The sequence below is a fragment of the Diabrotica virgifera genome, chromosome 5, assembly GCF_917563875.1.
Source record: "Diabrotica virgifera virgifera chromosome 5, PGI_DIABVI_V3a".
In the NCBI taxonomy this organism is placed as follows: Eukaryota; Metazoa; Arthropoda; class Insecta; order Coleoptera; family Chrysomelidae; genus Diabrotica; species Diabrotica virgifera.
In genome coordinates, this window is record NC_065447.1 from 158922014 (window position 1) to 158937001 (window position 14988).

General features: G+C 34.7%; 1 protein-coding gene across 2 annotated transcripts in view; it reads right to left on the minus strand.

Annotated features, from left to right (window-relative positions):
* The window catches only part of LOC114336644 (uncharacterized), a 48727-nt gene that overhangs the window by 14652 nt on the left and 19087 nt on the right, over window positions 1–14988 (minus strand). The window contains exon 3 of one of the 2 annotated variants that reach the window (XM_050651621.1): window positions 11908–12046. In XM_050651621.1, the coding sequence (XP_050507578.1) occupies window positions 11908–12046 (139 nt within the window). Of the gene's footprint in view, window positions 1–1315; window positions 1447–11907; window positions 12047–14988 lie in introns of those variants that run through there. The other variant, XM_050651622.1, reaches the window with a different exon arrangement.

Here is a 14988-nt window from a genome sequence, read left to right on the forward strand (position 1 = left end):
ACCTTATACTGTATCAGAACTGATGTAATTTCTTCCAGTTTTCCTGCTCTAAGTAATGTTCTTATATTCCATGACGCTATTCTTATAACACCTCCCTCTCTTTTTTTCTTTTTTGTATTACCCTTTCTTTCTTTCTTTTTGCTAATCTTGCTTGTTCTCATATCCTTTTGTATCATTGCCTTGTCCATTTTTCGTGCCATTGTCGTCATAATGTGTTTCCGTTCCAATTCTAGTTTTTTAATGTTTGATTTTCGTTTACTTTCTTTATTTTTTCTCTTGGATCTAGTTCTGTGTCTCCGTTTGGTGATCTTTCACTCACTGTTCTCGTTCCAGTTTTATTCTTTGTAGTTTCTGTCATATTATCATCTCTCAAATCTTCGGAATCGCTGTTCCATCTTTTGACCTGGTCTATATCGTACTCGTCTCCGTTAATTATTAACTTATTATATTTTATCTTTGCGTTGTACCCTTTCATCCTTGCCTCTTTCATGTGTTTTATAAGTGTTTTGCGTTGTTCGATTACGGTTTTTGGATAGTCTTCGTTAACAAACCATTTCGAGCCTTTTAATTTCCATGAAGCTTTAAGAATTTCCGTTCTTGTATTCCCACTTCTTAGCTCTACCAGGACTGGTCTTTCAGGATTTCTAGTTTTGTCTCCTATTCTTCTAATTTCTGTGACCTCTTGGTTGGCTTTGCAAGGTATTTCCATTTTGTTGATGATGTCTTGTACTTTGTTTACCAGTATTTGTGTGTCCTCATCGCTTGTTTCTTCAATGCCGTGTATTATCAGGTTTTTTCTCTTCATATCCCTTTCTATTTGTTCTATTCTATTTTTATGTTGATGCAGCTCTTGTTTGAGAAGTTCATTTTCATTTTTAAGTTCCTGATTCGTATTTTTTAGTTGTTCCAGCTCACTTTGGATCCCATCTAATTTTTCTTCTATTCTCATTCCTCTATCTTCCATTCTATCTAGTTTTTCCCGCAGTTCCTTTATAAATTCCTCCATTTCTTCTTAGTGAGAGTTTCCACAAGTTCCGCGTCTCCCGTACAGTTCGTGTTAAAGACCTGCTCAATCCAGCCCCAACCCGTACGAGAGCTAGCTTACCTTGCTTCTTTCTCACTTTTCTTTATTTCGAATAATTCTGGAGCCGCCTCTGTATTTTGGCGTTTGCCCTGTCAGCGACAGTTCTTATCAGGACTTGTTTTTGTTCTCGAATTAAATAAAATATAGATGTAAATAAATGGTATATCCTTATCGTAAAAATGGACAATATACGGAAATTAATTAAATAGTCGATTAATTTTCAGAACTTACTTAGGTAATCAGAAGCCTGTTTGTTCACTTAAACACTGGTGTTAATCACTTTAATTAAATGACTTTGTTTTCGCTAAAAATAGCCAATTTATTACGAGTGTAACTTCGATGCTACTGTTCTAAACAATGCCAGAACCGGACTTCAACGAAAATAATAAACAAAAATAAATAGTGGTCAACTAAAACACCATGGTTTACATTAGAGGTTAAACAAAAATGTCACCAAAAAAAGAAAGCTTTCCTAAAATATAAGTAAGGAAAAACGAATGAATCATATGAAGACTATAAAAGAGTACGAACTGAAACCCACCAATTGGTAAAAAAAACAAAAACAGATTACTGGGAAAGATTCACAAAAGGACTAGAGATGGATTTTTACGGACAACAGAAACAAAGTATGGCTCTTCATAAGACAACAAAGAAGCGAAATGAAAGAACTAGTTGAAATAGAACACATAAATGAGGATACATGGGTGGCCTTCCTGACAGAAATGTTTAAAAAAGAAAACGAATAATCTTTACCAGAAACGCCAAATATAGTAACTGATGAAAAAACCGAAATCTCCCAAATATATGTGAAACAAGGAATAAACAAATTAAAAAATAGAAAGTCACCAGGGGAAGATCGAATACCAAATGAACTCTTAAAATATGGAGGTGATCACTTTGTACAACAACTGCAACTTCTTATTCATAAAATAATCACAACGAACAGAATACCAGATGAATGGAGTATAGCGATCATGCTGATGTTTTTCAAGAAAGGAGATAAGAAAGACCCAAATGATTATCGAGCAATAAATCTTTTAAATACAACACTCAAATAGACAACAAGAATTATAGCGACAAAAATAAACGAACGCATGACTCTGCAAGAGGAACAGCAAAGATTTCGGACAGGAAAAGCATGCACGTATGCAGTTTTTGTAATAAGACAAATAAAAGAAAAGTCCCTGGAATACAACAAACCAGTATAATATATATGTGCCTGATAGATTTGAAGAAAACGTTTTATAGAGTGAGAATTCGAGACGCGATACATTTACTATATGAAAAGGGAATATCACTGGATTTAATAAAAACCATTGAGAATATACATAAAGATAGCATAGCTATGGTAAGATGTAAGAGAAAGCTATCGCAACCTACCAAGTATGAAACTGGCATTAGACAAGGAGATTCGCTGAGCCCATTAATGTTTAATCTGATAATGGATGAAATCATAAAGAAAGTTAAAAAAAGGAGAGGATATAGAATGGGAGAAAAGGACATGTGAAAAGGAAAAGGAAAAGATAATCTGCTACGCCGACGATGCCATAATAACAGCCGAAAATGAAGATGACCTACAAAGATTAATTAAAGAATTCGAAGACACGGCTCTCATATTATTCAACATGGTGATCTCAACAGAGAAAACTTAATCGATAGTGGTATCAGCGGAACCGAGGCGATGTAAATTGGTCGTAAATAAAAACATAATATGTAGAACAAGTGATGGAAACATAATACTTAAGAATAATGCTGTCAAGCTACGGAAAAATGGAAGAAGATGTACAAAAACAAGTGAACATGGCGAAGAGAGCAGCAGGATGTCTCAACAACACAATCTGGAGAAACAAATACCTCACAATGCAAACGAAAACCAGGATATATAAATCAACAATAAGACCGATAATGACGTATACAGAGGAAACAAGAGCAGATACGGCGAAGACACAAATACTGCTGGAAACAGCAGAAATGAAAGTCTTACGAAAAATAACAAACCAAACTCTAAGAGACAGAGTAAGAAGTGAGGAAATACGAGCGAGATGTGGAATAGAAGAAATAAACATGTGAACCAAAAGAAGAAAAATAGAATGGAATCAACACATAGAAAGAATGACAGAAAATAGAATAGTACGAATAGCAAGAGACAAATCGCCAAATGGAAGATCATTGGGCGACCGAGGAAAAGATGGTCAGACAATGACAATGGAGGCTAAAAACCGAAGTAAAACAGGCATTGAGCCTATTTATAAAGTAGGAAGAAGAAGAAGAAGATTAAGTACCTTTTCAGAAAAAAAGCTAATGTAGTAACATATTCAGAATCGTATGTAATTTATATTACAACCCAGCTTTCATCATCGAAGTGGATGACTAGTTGCAATAGGCAATATTCATACATAGAGGAGTGAGCCAGGGATGCATTCTGTCTCTCTGTCCCCGGTATTATTTAATATGTAGTCTGAACATCTCTTCGAGCAAACACTTTGAGAAGGCGTATTTTTTGCAGTAGTTTTTACAGATAGCTTTGATGGTTTGCAAACAATATAAAAGGTTAGATATAAGTAGAGAATATGGACCTCAATACGAAAAAAATAAAGTATATAATAGTCAGGAGGCACGAAATATTAAGGTTGATCTGCACCAACCCCCCCAAAAGATTACACATTCAAACAATTTGAAAAAATTGAGAAGATATATGATCACTAGAAGTATTTTGACAAATTTTGAGCAAACTTTTTTTTTTCGTTTTCAAAAAACTCAAAAAAACTATTTTTTTCCAAGTATAAAGCGGGAAACCAAACATACAATGTCGTTAATCCCTATCCATTGCCTTTTGTTTCTAAGCGAGGACTTTTTCTTGAGTCCTATTCCTCTCTTGCCTTCAATTTTACCCTCGGCTATAAGTTTTGGTGGATTAAGTGGTTTTTTTCGTTTCGCATGATGTGACCCAGATACGCCGTCTTCCTTTTCTTGATGGTTTCGAAAAGTTGCCGTTCTTGGTTGATTCTTTTTTTCTATAAGGACATCTATATTTGTGACTTTCGCCGTCCATGGTATCTTTAGGATACGGCGATAAAGCCACATATAGCAGCACCGACCATACGTAGCACTTAGTAAACTTATGATTTTTAATACATAATCTCTCTCTCTCTCTCTCTCTCTCTCTCTCTCTCTCTCTCTCTCTCTCTCTCTCTCTCTCTCTTGTCGTTTCTCTATTACTGAGGATCGTGATTTCTTCCAATATTCCTAAAAATGTTTTTCCATTGGTCTCTATCTTCAGCTGCTCTAAGAGCTTCGCAGAATGAGTTTCCACCTGAATTATTTATTTGGTCGGACCATCTAGTTGGTGATCGTGCTCTTGATCTTCTCCCCAGAACGTTTCCAGAAACAATTAATCTCTCCAAACTGTCGTCACTTCTGCGAACCACGTGACCAAATAATTGCAGTATTCGTTGCAGACATATTGTGGACAGCATTTTTTAATCTTGAGTTGGTTTAGAATGGAAACGTTTGTCCTATGAGCTGTCCAAGGTATGCGCAGCATTCTTCTCCAGCACCACATCTCAAAGGCATCAATTTTTTGGTGCTCGCATGCGAGAAGAGTCCAAGTCTCTGCTCCGTATAGAAATATTGAGAATACAAGGGTATTCACCAGTCTCATCTTGATATTTTGAGAGATCGATCTGTCTTTCCAAACTTTAGTTAGGCGACTCATCGCATTTTTTGCCATGCCAATACGTCTCCGAACTTCTGCTTCACAGTTACCATCGTTAGTTATACTAGACCCGAGATAGACAAAGGTGTTTACTATCTGGTATTCCTGTAACATGTTAGTCAGTTGAATAGTGTCGAATCTGTCGACTACCATTATTTTTGTCTTAGCTTTATTGATTTTCAGACCAACTTTATTGCTTTCGTACTCAACTCTTCGCAGGAGATCAAACATTTCTTGCTCATTTGCTGCTATAAGTGTAGTGTCGTCAGCAAATCTTAAATTAGAGATTTTCCTACCAGCTACTCACCGGCCCATCCTTCTAAAACCATCCGCATGACATGTTCACCATAAATGTTAAATAAGTCAGGTGACAACACGCATCGTTGTCTAACACCTCTCTTGGTCTTGAATTGCTTTGAGAACTTATGATCTAGTCGTACTGTTGCTATATTGGACTGGTACAGATTTTTAATAAGTGTCACAAAGTGCATTGGTGTGCCCATTTCTATTAAAATTGACCACAGATTTATCCAGCTTACACAATCAAATGCCTTTTGGTAGTCAACGAAGCATATAATCGTAGGTACTTGAAATTCTCTAGACTTTTTAATGAGTTGTCTCAGGTTCAGGATTTGTTCCCTTGTACCTTTACCCTGTACAAACCCCGCTTGTTCCTGAGGTATTTGGTAATGTATATAGGTTTTTAATCTGTTTTTGATGATGTGTAACAAGATTTTACTAGCATGTGTTATTAGTGACAGTGTGCGGTAGTTTTCACATCTGGTAGTAGTTCCTTTTTTGTGTAGCGGGATGTAAATTGAGGTACACCAATCAGATGGCCATTTTCCTGCATTCCAAACAGCGACACAGATAGAATGGATGATATATGTAATCCTTTGTCACTTAGTAACTGTAGTATTTCACATGGTATTGAATCAATGCCTGGGGATTTATTTCTCTTTAGTGATTTAATTGCATTTTTGACTTGAGTAGGTTCTCTAGGGTAGTCAGGGGGCCACTGATTTTCTGCTGATACCTCGTTATTTTTATATAGCTCGCCACAGTAGTCTCGCCATGTCACAATAATTTGTCAGTATCAGTCTTTAGATTACCTTCCTTATCTATTACAGACCACGTTTGATGTTTAAATTCTCTGGTAAGGAGTTTGATCTTCTGGAATAAAGCGCTCGCTTCATTTCGACAGCCATGTTCCTCTATCTCTCTGCATATTTGAGAGATGTAATCAGCTTTGTCTTTGAGGCAGTGTTTTCTGATTTCTTTGGATAACGCTCTGTATTCATCGTTTGTTCCGTATCTAGTTTTATGTTCTTTTCTGCGTTGAATCACAGTCCACGTATTATCGGATATCCATGGCTTACGGCCAGTGGAAACCGCTGCCTCACAGTCTTTTGCAGCCTCGATTACCTTATCTTTGAGATAGATTCAAGTGATATCAGGGTCACTATCTACTTGGTCTAAAGAAAGAGCTTCTCCTAGGTTTTGTTGGAAGTCATTGATTTTTGATGGATTTAGAGACATGACTTTTCTCTGGGGTCTTCTTTTGGGGACTTTAAAACGAAGTCGAAAGTTCAATAGCAGGAGTTGATGATCGCTTCCACAGTCTGCGCCAGGATATGTTTTACAGTTGATAGCCGACGACTTTCATCTTGATCTTATTAGGATGTAGTCTATTTGATTTCTCGTTCGCCCATCTGGGCTGCGCGATGTGTATAATCTCCGTGGGTGATGTTGATATAACGTGTTTGTAATTGTAAGATATTGTTCTACACAGAACTCCACTAGACAGTCGCCATTCTCATTTCTCTGTCCCAGTCCATTTTTGCCCAGCACTCCTTCAATATTTTCATTAAATGACCCCACTTTGGCGTTAAAATCTCCTAAAATTATGATGAGTTCACGATTCGGAATGACGCGAACAGTTTCTTCTAGACGACCATAGAACCTGTTGATGTCTTCTTCTTGTGCAGCTGTTGTAGCTAATATGTACATATGTTGTTATTAAAATGTCCGGTTTCTTACCGGTAGCTCTATTAGAAGACGTAACATATTATTTTTTTCTATTGTGGCAAAACTGCACATTCAAAAATTTTCAAAAAAATCATAAGTATTTCTTAGGAGTATATCTTCATGCTGTACGAAAATTAACAGAATTGTATGTTTGGTTTTCCCGCTTTATACTTGGAAAAAGTAGTTTTTTTGAGTTTTTTCAAAAACGAAAACATGAAGTTTGCTCAAAATTTGTCAAAATACTACTAGTGACCATATATATACCTTCTCAATTTTTTTCAAATTTTTTGAATGTGTAGTTTTTTGTTTTTTTTTGCAGGGTGCAGATCAACCTTAAGTAGACGGCCACTGGTTAACCAACACCTAATTGACATGGTAAATAGCTGCACATAACTTGGTATCAATATTAACAGCCAATGAAACCATGTTCCTACGAAAGGTAAAGTCTCTTTTTAGAAGTCAAGATTTACCACTTGGTACCAAAATCCCTGTCATTAGATGCTATGTGTTTTCTACGTTATTACGCGGAGTAGAGGTTTAAACATTTTATAAAACTTCTATATGTAATCTAGAGACCGTATTATAGGCCTGGATCCCGCGTACCAAAAAAAGGTTGATTAATAGCAAGCTGAAAATTGGTTAATAGCTTAACGGTGTCTAGTCGGACAAACTTTCATGTATGGGAACACTGGAACAGGTTAAGCTTTAATTGTGGAACAGGTTAAAAATTTGGAACGTCAGACTACGAAAACGTTCCATGTATTTTGTCGGACAGAACTACCAATTGATTTGTTACCATTTCATTAAACTCTCATGCAAAAATCAGACTGATATTTATCACCAATTGGACATTTTGTGAAGTCCAACACAAAGAACATGTCAAATGACAGGAATTATATTGGTGATAAATAGCAGTCTGATTTTTCGTGAGAGTTTAATGAAACGGTAACAAATCAATTGGAAGTTCTGTTCGACAAAATACATGGGGCGTTTTCGTAATCTGACGTTCCAAATTTTTAAACTGTTCCACAATTAAAACTTCCCCTGTTCCAGTGTTCACGTACATCAAAGATTCTCCGACTAGACATTGTTAAGCTAGTAACAAATTTTCAGCTTACGATTAATCAACTTTTTTTGGAACGCGGGATCCAGGCCTATTAGAACAATCAAAGATCTTAAATTAGAATATCTTGGCTATGTTGTGAGAAATAAACAGAGATATCTTGTCTATGTTATAAGAAATAAACAGAGATGCTTGTTGCTTGTTGCAACTAATTCTTCAAGGTAAGGTATTAGAAAAGAAAAGAACAAGAAAAGAACAAATTGACTTAAAACCTGAGAAAGTGGTTTCAATTATAAAACAGTAAAATCCTTTATAAAAGGTATTTAAAATCCCTAAAAAGGGCTACATCACAATCACTTAACTAGTTTTCGACTGGTTTACCAGTCATTATCAGTGCTTACCTAAAATGAATATAACCTGGTAAAATAATGCAAAGATTTTGAAATTTTGACTACGGTTAAGAAAAGTTGTAGGTTATACTCACGTGAAATTTACATGCTAACCACCAAGATATAATTTAACAAAAATATGTGGGTCAAAGCCCTGTACAAATAATCCGTCAAGGAAACATCGGTTGAAAATGCTAACTTAAGCATGGATGTTTAAAATATTTTACTGATATGCCCCAGGTAACGTCTGAGCTGTGGTTTGACTTGTTCACATGGTGAAAGTATGGCAGCAAGTGACAATGAAATGGATAGAGACCTCCGAACGATGACAAGACAGAAATGACAGTTACACAGGAAGTTGAAAAATTAACCTGTCATATTTAAAGACTATGGTTTACAGCTTGTTAAAATTAGAAATGATGTAACAATACACTCCATTGTAAAAATTATCATTTAAAATTCAGTAAACTAGATGTTGTAGTTAAAAATGTATTCACGTATACTGTCAGTGGAGGTGGTTAGGCAAACCACATTACACAAATGTTTGTATTCGAGAAATAAAGTCAGTAATCAAATCTTGTTGTCAAGAGACCTAAGATTTAAAAAAGCAATTTTGTGTTGATTTAAAGTTATCGAATTTATTTAACTTATTAGTAGCTTTTGGAATTTGTGTAAGTTTAAAAAGAAATCACAATGGGGGTGACTGAGGTGTAAAAATGTCTTAAATAATCTAGGGGGATGTATCATTAAGAAAGCACAAGATTAAACTTAGGCTACTAATTCCCAAAGACCTCGCAGGCTGCCCGGATTCCTAAGGGTCCAAAAACCAAAACCGTCATAAGATGAAAAAACGGATTATTGTGGCTTTTTTCATCTTCAGCCATCAAACAACTTTTATCTATCCATAACATACATATAAATTACTGATATCATCATCCACAGACATTCACATTATATAAATTTTCATCTACATACAACCCACCACCATATTTCTGCATATGACTATTCTCACCCTACCTATTCAATCTGTAATTACCAACATATAACACTCATCTATAGTAAAACCAAATCAAAAACGTGAATACATTTTTGACTACAACATCTAGTTTACTAGTCAAGTATATTCAAATGGGAAATAAGCCACAATTTTACCTAAAAATTTGATTGATTTCATGTAATCGAATGAACTATGTTTTAGTAAAGTCGTCCCAGGAACGCAACTCATCAATATTGGCAATATCATTTTTAAAGTCGTCTACTTTAAAATGTATAATACGTGTCTGAATTGCCGATATAAATGAGTCAGATTAAATTAATTATTAGAAGAATTTTTTACTAAGCAACAACATTTTTGTTTATTTAATATTATTTTGTATTTTGACAACGACACCCGACTTATGCGTCGAAACGTTAATAAAATCATTTTTAGGTAAAATTGTGGCTTATTTCCCATTTGAATATACTTGATTATAAAAATGCCACAAGAAAATAGCTTCAGAACAACATCTAGTTTACTGAATTTTAAATGATAATTTTCACAATGGAGTGTGTTGTTACATCATTTCTAATTTTAACAAGCTGTACACCATAGTTTTTAAATATGACAGGTTAATTTTTCAACTTCCTGTGTAACTGTCATTTCTGTCTTGTCATCGTTTGAAGGTCTCTATCCATTTCATTGTCACTTGCTGCCATACTTTCATCATGTGAACAAGTCAAACCACAGCTCAGATTTTACCTAGGGCATATCAGTAAAATACTTTAAACATCCATGCTTAAGTTAGCATTTTCAACAGATGTTTTCTTGACGGATTACTTGTACAGGGCTTTGACCCACATATTTTTGTTAAATTATATCTTGGTGGTTAGCATGTAAATTTCACGTGAGTATAACCTACAACTTTTCTTAACCATAGTCAAAATTTCAAATATTTTGCATTATTTTACCAGGTTATATTCATTTTAGGTAAGCACTGATAATGACTGGTAAACCAGTCGAAAACTAGTTAAGTGATTGTGATGTAGCCCTTTTTAGGGATTTTAAATACCTTTTATAAAGGATTTTACTGTTATTTGTATTACATGGTATACAGCCAACTACAGGAAAACTTTTTCCTTGTGGATTTTGGTTTCAATTTGTCTACAACCGGACCATTCCGAACAGCTGCAAGTAAATTTGGGATAGGCACCGTAAGAAGATGTTGACAGATTGCTTCACAGGCTATACGACTAACTGTAATTAATTGCATAACTGTTGGATTGTGAATTTGTGAAGAAACTTCGCAGACATTTTGTAAAATAATAATTACAGTTTTGTTTTGATACCTGCATTTGTTTGCATAATAATACGTAGTGCAATACAGTTTGCAAATCTTTTTTAGCAGATGTATGGAATCTACATTCCTACTGTACATTCTTCTTCTACATTTTTCTACATTCCTTCTCTACTTTCAAGTTTATAAATTATGTTTAGAATGCAGATGTCAAGAAATAAATGTTGTTCTTAATCAATGGTAGAGTGATGTTGTAATGGGTAGCGCAAGACGGAATCATGTGCAGAGTTGCTGACTTGCTGACTATTAAGTACCTAAAAAACTTAGGAAAAGACTGGAAAAAATGGTAGAGATATTTATACAAGGTGGGCCAATCAAAACAGTCCACCTCGATATTTGACAGTATTTATTAGAAATGTTATGAAATATTAGAAATATTAAGGAAATGACGAAACAGGTCGATTTTTGATCTAAGTGGGACACATTTTTACGGTACATATATCTGTCATTTGTCAGCCCCCTCCCTTCCACCTCCCCTCCCCCTCCGCTAATTTTTGAACAGGAAATATGGGTCGTGTGCTAGCTCATTTGAAAGGTTATTCAATTCTCTATTCAGTAATATAAACATTTACATAACAATTTATACAGGGTGTCCAAAAAATAATTAAATTAATTGACACAAAAAGAAGAATGTATGTAAATTATTTAATTCAAAATACATTCTACTACTGTCACAAAACAGAAAAAAATATTTTTTGATAAATAAACATGGCTTTTCGCTTAATTTCAATGTTCAAGCTGCCACCCATCTGCCTCTTGGTAGGTTGAATATTGAATTTAAGCAACAAACAATGTTTATTTATCAAATAAACATTTTTTTCTGTTTTCTGTCAGCAGTATTTTGAGTTAAACAAATTACATACATTCTTATTTTTGTGTTAATTAATTTATTTCAAATTAATTTTTCTTGGACACCCTGTATAAATAATTATGTCAGTGTTAATATTACTGAATAGAGAATTGAATAGTCTTTCAAATGAGCGAGCACACGACCCCTATTACCTACTTAAAAATAAGGGGTGCGGGAAGTGGAAGGTAGGGGTTGGCAAATGACTGATGTATGTACCGTAAAAATGTGTCTCCCTTAGATTAAACATCGGCTTGTTTCTTCATTTCCTTAAAATCTAATAAATACTGCCAAATATCGAGGTGGACTGTTTTCATTGGCCCACCCTGTATATTAATGTTAAGTAATTAGATTGACGTTGATATGAACCAAATTAATTCCACATAAAGATACGGATAAATGCAACGATAATGTTAAAAAATAGTATGTACCTAACTATAACTCTCACCTTCTTGCAGTGGATGAATATGTGTACTTATTTCTTCATTTTCATAAAGGAAATAGTATACACCAATTACTATTATAACAAATATAAAACATTCCTTTGCACGTTGACGGTACTTACACCGATATAGTTTTCTTAAAACCTGAAATAAATAGTGTTTTCTTTAGCTTTTGAGTTCTAATAGAAACTTTTGAAAATTCAATTTGTAATTATCCCCTCCTGTGTCTAAGTGATAAGAGTGCCTACCTTTGGATCCAAGGGTTGCGAGTTCGAATCTGGGTAGGAAATTTTTCATGTAGTAAAAATTTAATGCCGTAGACGTTCGGATACAGTTAGCGTCTCTTTGTAAAAACAATGAATTCGACTTTGCGAAGTAACAAGACATTTACTCAAGACACATACTACACATTACACTATCTCATTTCGAAATAACTGTACGATGACAATGTACTAAGAGTATTACCTAAGATTAGATTGCCTAAGAGTAATGCCTAAGAGTATTGGAGTGTTACGCCTGGTTCGTTTTGTTCTGTCTGTGGATATGAAACTTGGACAACAAAAGTGAAGAATCTTAACAAATTAGAAGCGTTCGAGTTGTGGTGTAAGTGCCGGCGCAAATTGATCCTAAGCCAGACACAACCTGGCACCGGCGAGTTGCGTAGAGAGTTCTGCGCATCCTATATCAGTGAATACAGTGCCAGGTCTACACATGCGAACGTTTGTCATCGAAACACAGTTTTCTGGTGTCGTGGGACGCGTGACTCAATTCTCAGATGTGGTTTTGGCTTCGAGGTGGACGTAGAGAAGCTAATAGAACTCGTTCGGAATTATCCCTTTGTATATGATAAAGACGAAGTATGGGAGAAAATCGGAAATGAACTTAATACGAATGGTAAGTACAATTTACTGTGATAAATAAATATAATCAAAACCCAACACCGCTTTGTCATTAAAATTCTAATAACTTTATTAGGTAAGTACCTACTCGTAGACAAAATAAACGGCGATAACAGATATGCCTTTACAAGAATACATTATTAGAAAAAAAAGGGTTACTTAAAACGAATAGGCCCGGATCCCGCGAAACAAAAAAAGTTGATTAATAGCAAGCTGAAAATATGTTAATAGCGTAACGATGTCTAGTCGGACAAACTTTAATGTATGGGAACACTGGAACAGGGGTGGTTTTAATTGTGGAACAGGTTAAAGATTTGGAACGTCAGACTACAAAAACTTCCCATGTATTTTATCGGACAGAACTTCCAATTGATTTCTTACCCTTTCATTAAACCCTCATGCTAAAATTAGGCTGCTATTTATCACCGGTCATAATTCCTGTCATTTGACATGTTCTCTTGTCGGATTTATTAAAATGCCCAGTTGGTGATAAATACCAGTCTGATTTTTGCATGAGATATCAGTCTGATTTTTGCATGAGAGTTTAATGAAAGGGTAACAAATCAATTGGAAGTTCTGTCCGACAAAATACATGGGACGTTTTCGTAGTATGACGTTCCAAATTTTTAATCTGTTCCACAATTAAAACTTCCCCTGTTTCAGTTTCAATGTTCCCGTACATCAAAGTTTGTCTGACGAGACACCGTTAAGCTATTAACAAATTTTCAGCTTGCTATTAATCAACTTTTTGTTAGTACGCGGGATCCAGGCCTAGAAATACAATGTCACAAATGATGGCGTAATCCCTTTTCTATAGGTATAAAAATGTTGTAAATATCATTCATTTCTTAAATCTACACAACATTATCATTAAAAATGATTCATTATTAAAAACCGTTAAAATATCTGTGAATATCGCATTACCCTTAAATAAAATGTGTCATCATACCGGGCTTGTTCATGCTTAAAAACAAAATATGTAGACGAGATATAAATATATGTAATAGGTAAGCAGTTTTTGTAACGACAATCCAATCACAATCAGTGTTGTTTATAATAATAGTATCGGCATCGGCTGATAAAATAATTAGTTTTTAGCAAAGTTCGCACCTTTGTGGACACAGGTACATAAAAGCAAATTTGTTAATTGTTGAGAAAACGTATTCATTTAAAGTTTTAAAAGGTACTTAAAGCCAAAAATGAGACGCAAATTACAAGAGGAAGTAGAAATCTATTGTCCACAGTCCTAGTTATTAGGATTTTAGGATTAGAATTTTTCTTATACAACACCTCAAAGCCGCGTGCCTGAAAGGGAAGGAAATTAGCAAATATCTCATTGTATTGTTTCTCAAAAAATTAGAAAATAACTATTTCATTGTTCCCCGAAAAATTCCATAATTTTACCATTGCATACTAATGTTGTGTCACGCACAACTGACAATCTGACATTCTTTGATATACACAGGTACACTTGATCTAGCGAAATGGAGAATAGTTATAGTTCTTTGTTTTTTTTTTTTGTTTCTTCAGACAAATACGAATATTAGGAATGTCGTAGTGTTGATTAAATAAATTTTTGTGAAAAATTTGCAATTACGTCAGTGTTTCCCCAAAGGTGCGAGTTATTAGTAAACTGGTTTTGACTATAGAAAAATGCAAATATGTAATGCGTTTTTGGTGTGGTAGTAAGTTATTACACACTTAAAATCATAATTAAAGATATTACTAATATTTTAAACACATTGAAGGTATAAAATTAATAATTTGGAAGTGAAACGTATACCCGTACCTACCAGGTATCTAAGAGGCTCATTAATATTCAGCTCAGCGGGGTGATGCTTTTAGAGGTGTGAAATTGCATAAACAAGGGATCATTTCATAAAAGACATAGATCTATTGTTTATGGAATTCCACACCTCTAACAATAGCACCCCGCTGAAATGAGTATTAATGATTCGCTTAGATAGTTGCTACTACTTATGTTCCAAGATAGTCCATATTCCTCGCTGCAGTCTGCTATCTTATTCACCAATGTCTGTAGCTCTTCAAGTGTTTCTGCGATCAGAATGGTGTCGTCGGCAAATCTCAGATTGTTTAATCTAACACCATTTATTTTAATACCTATGGATTGCTCAGAGACCTATTCATTACGTCTTCGAAATAGAGATTAAACAGGGATGGTGACAG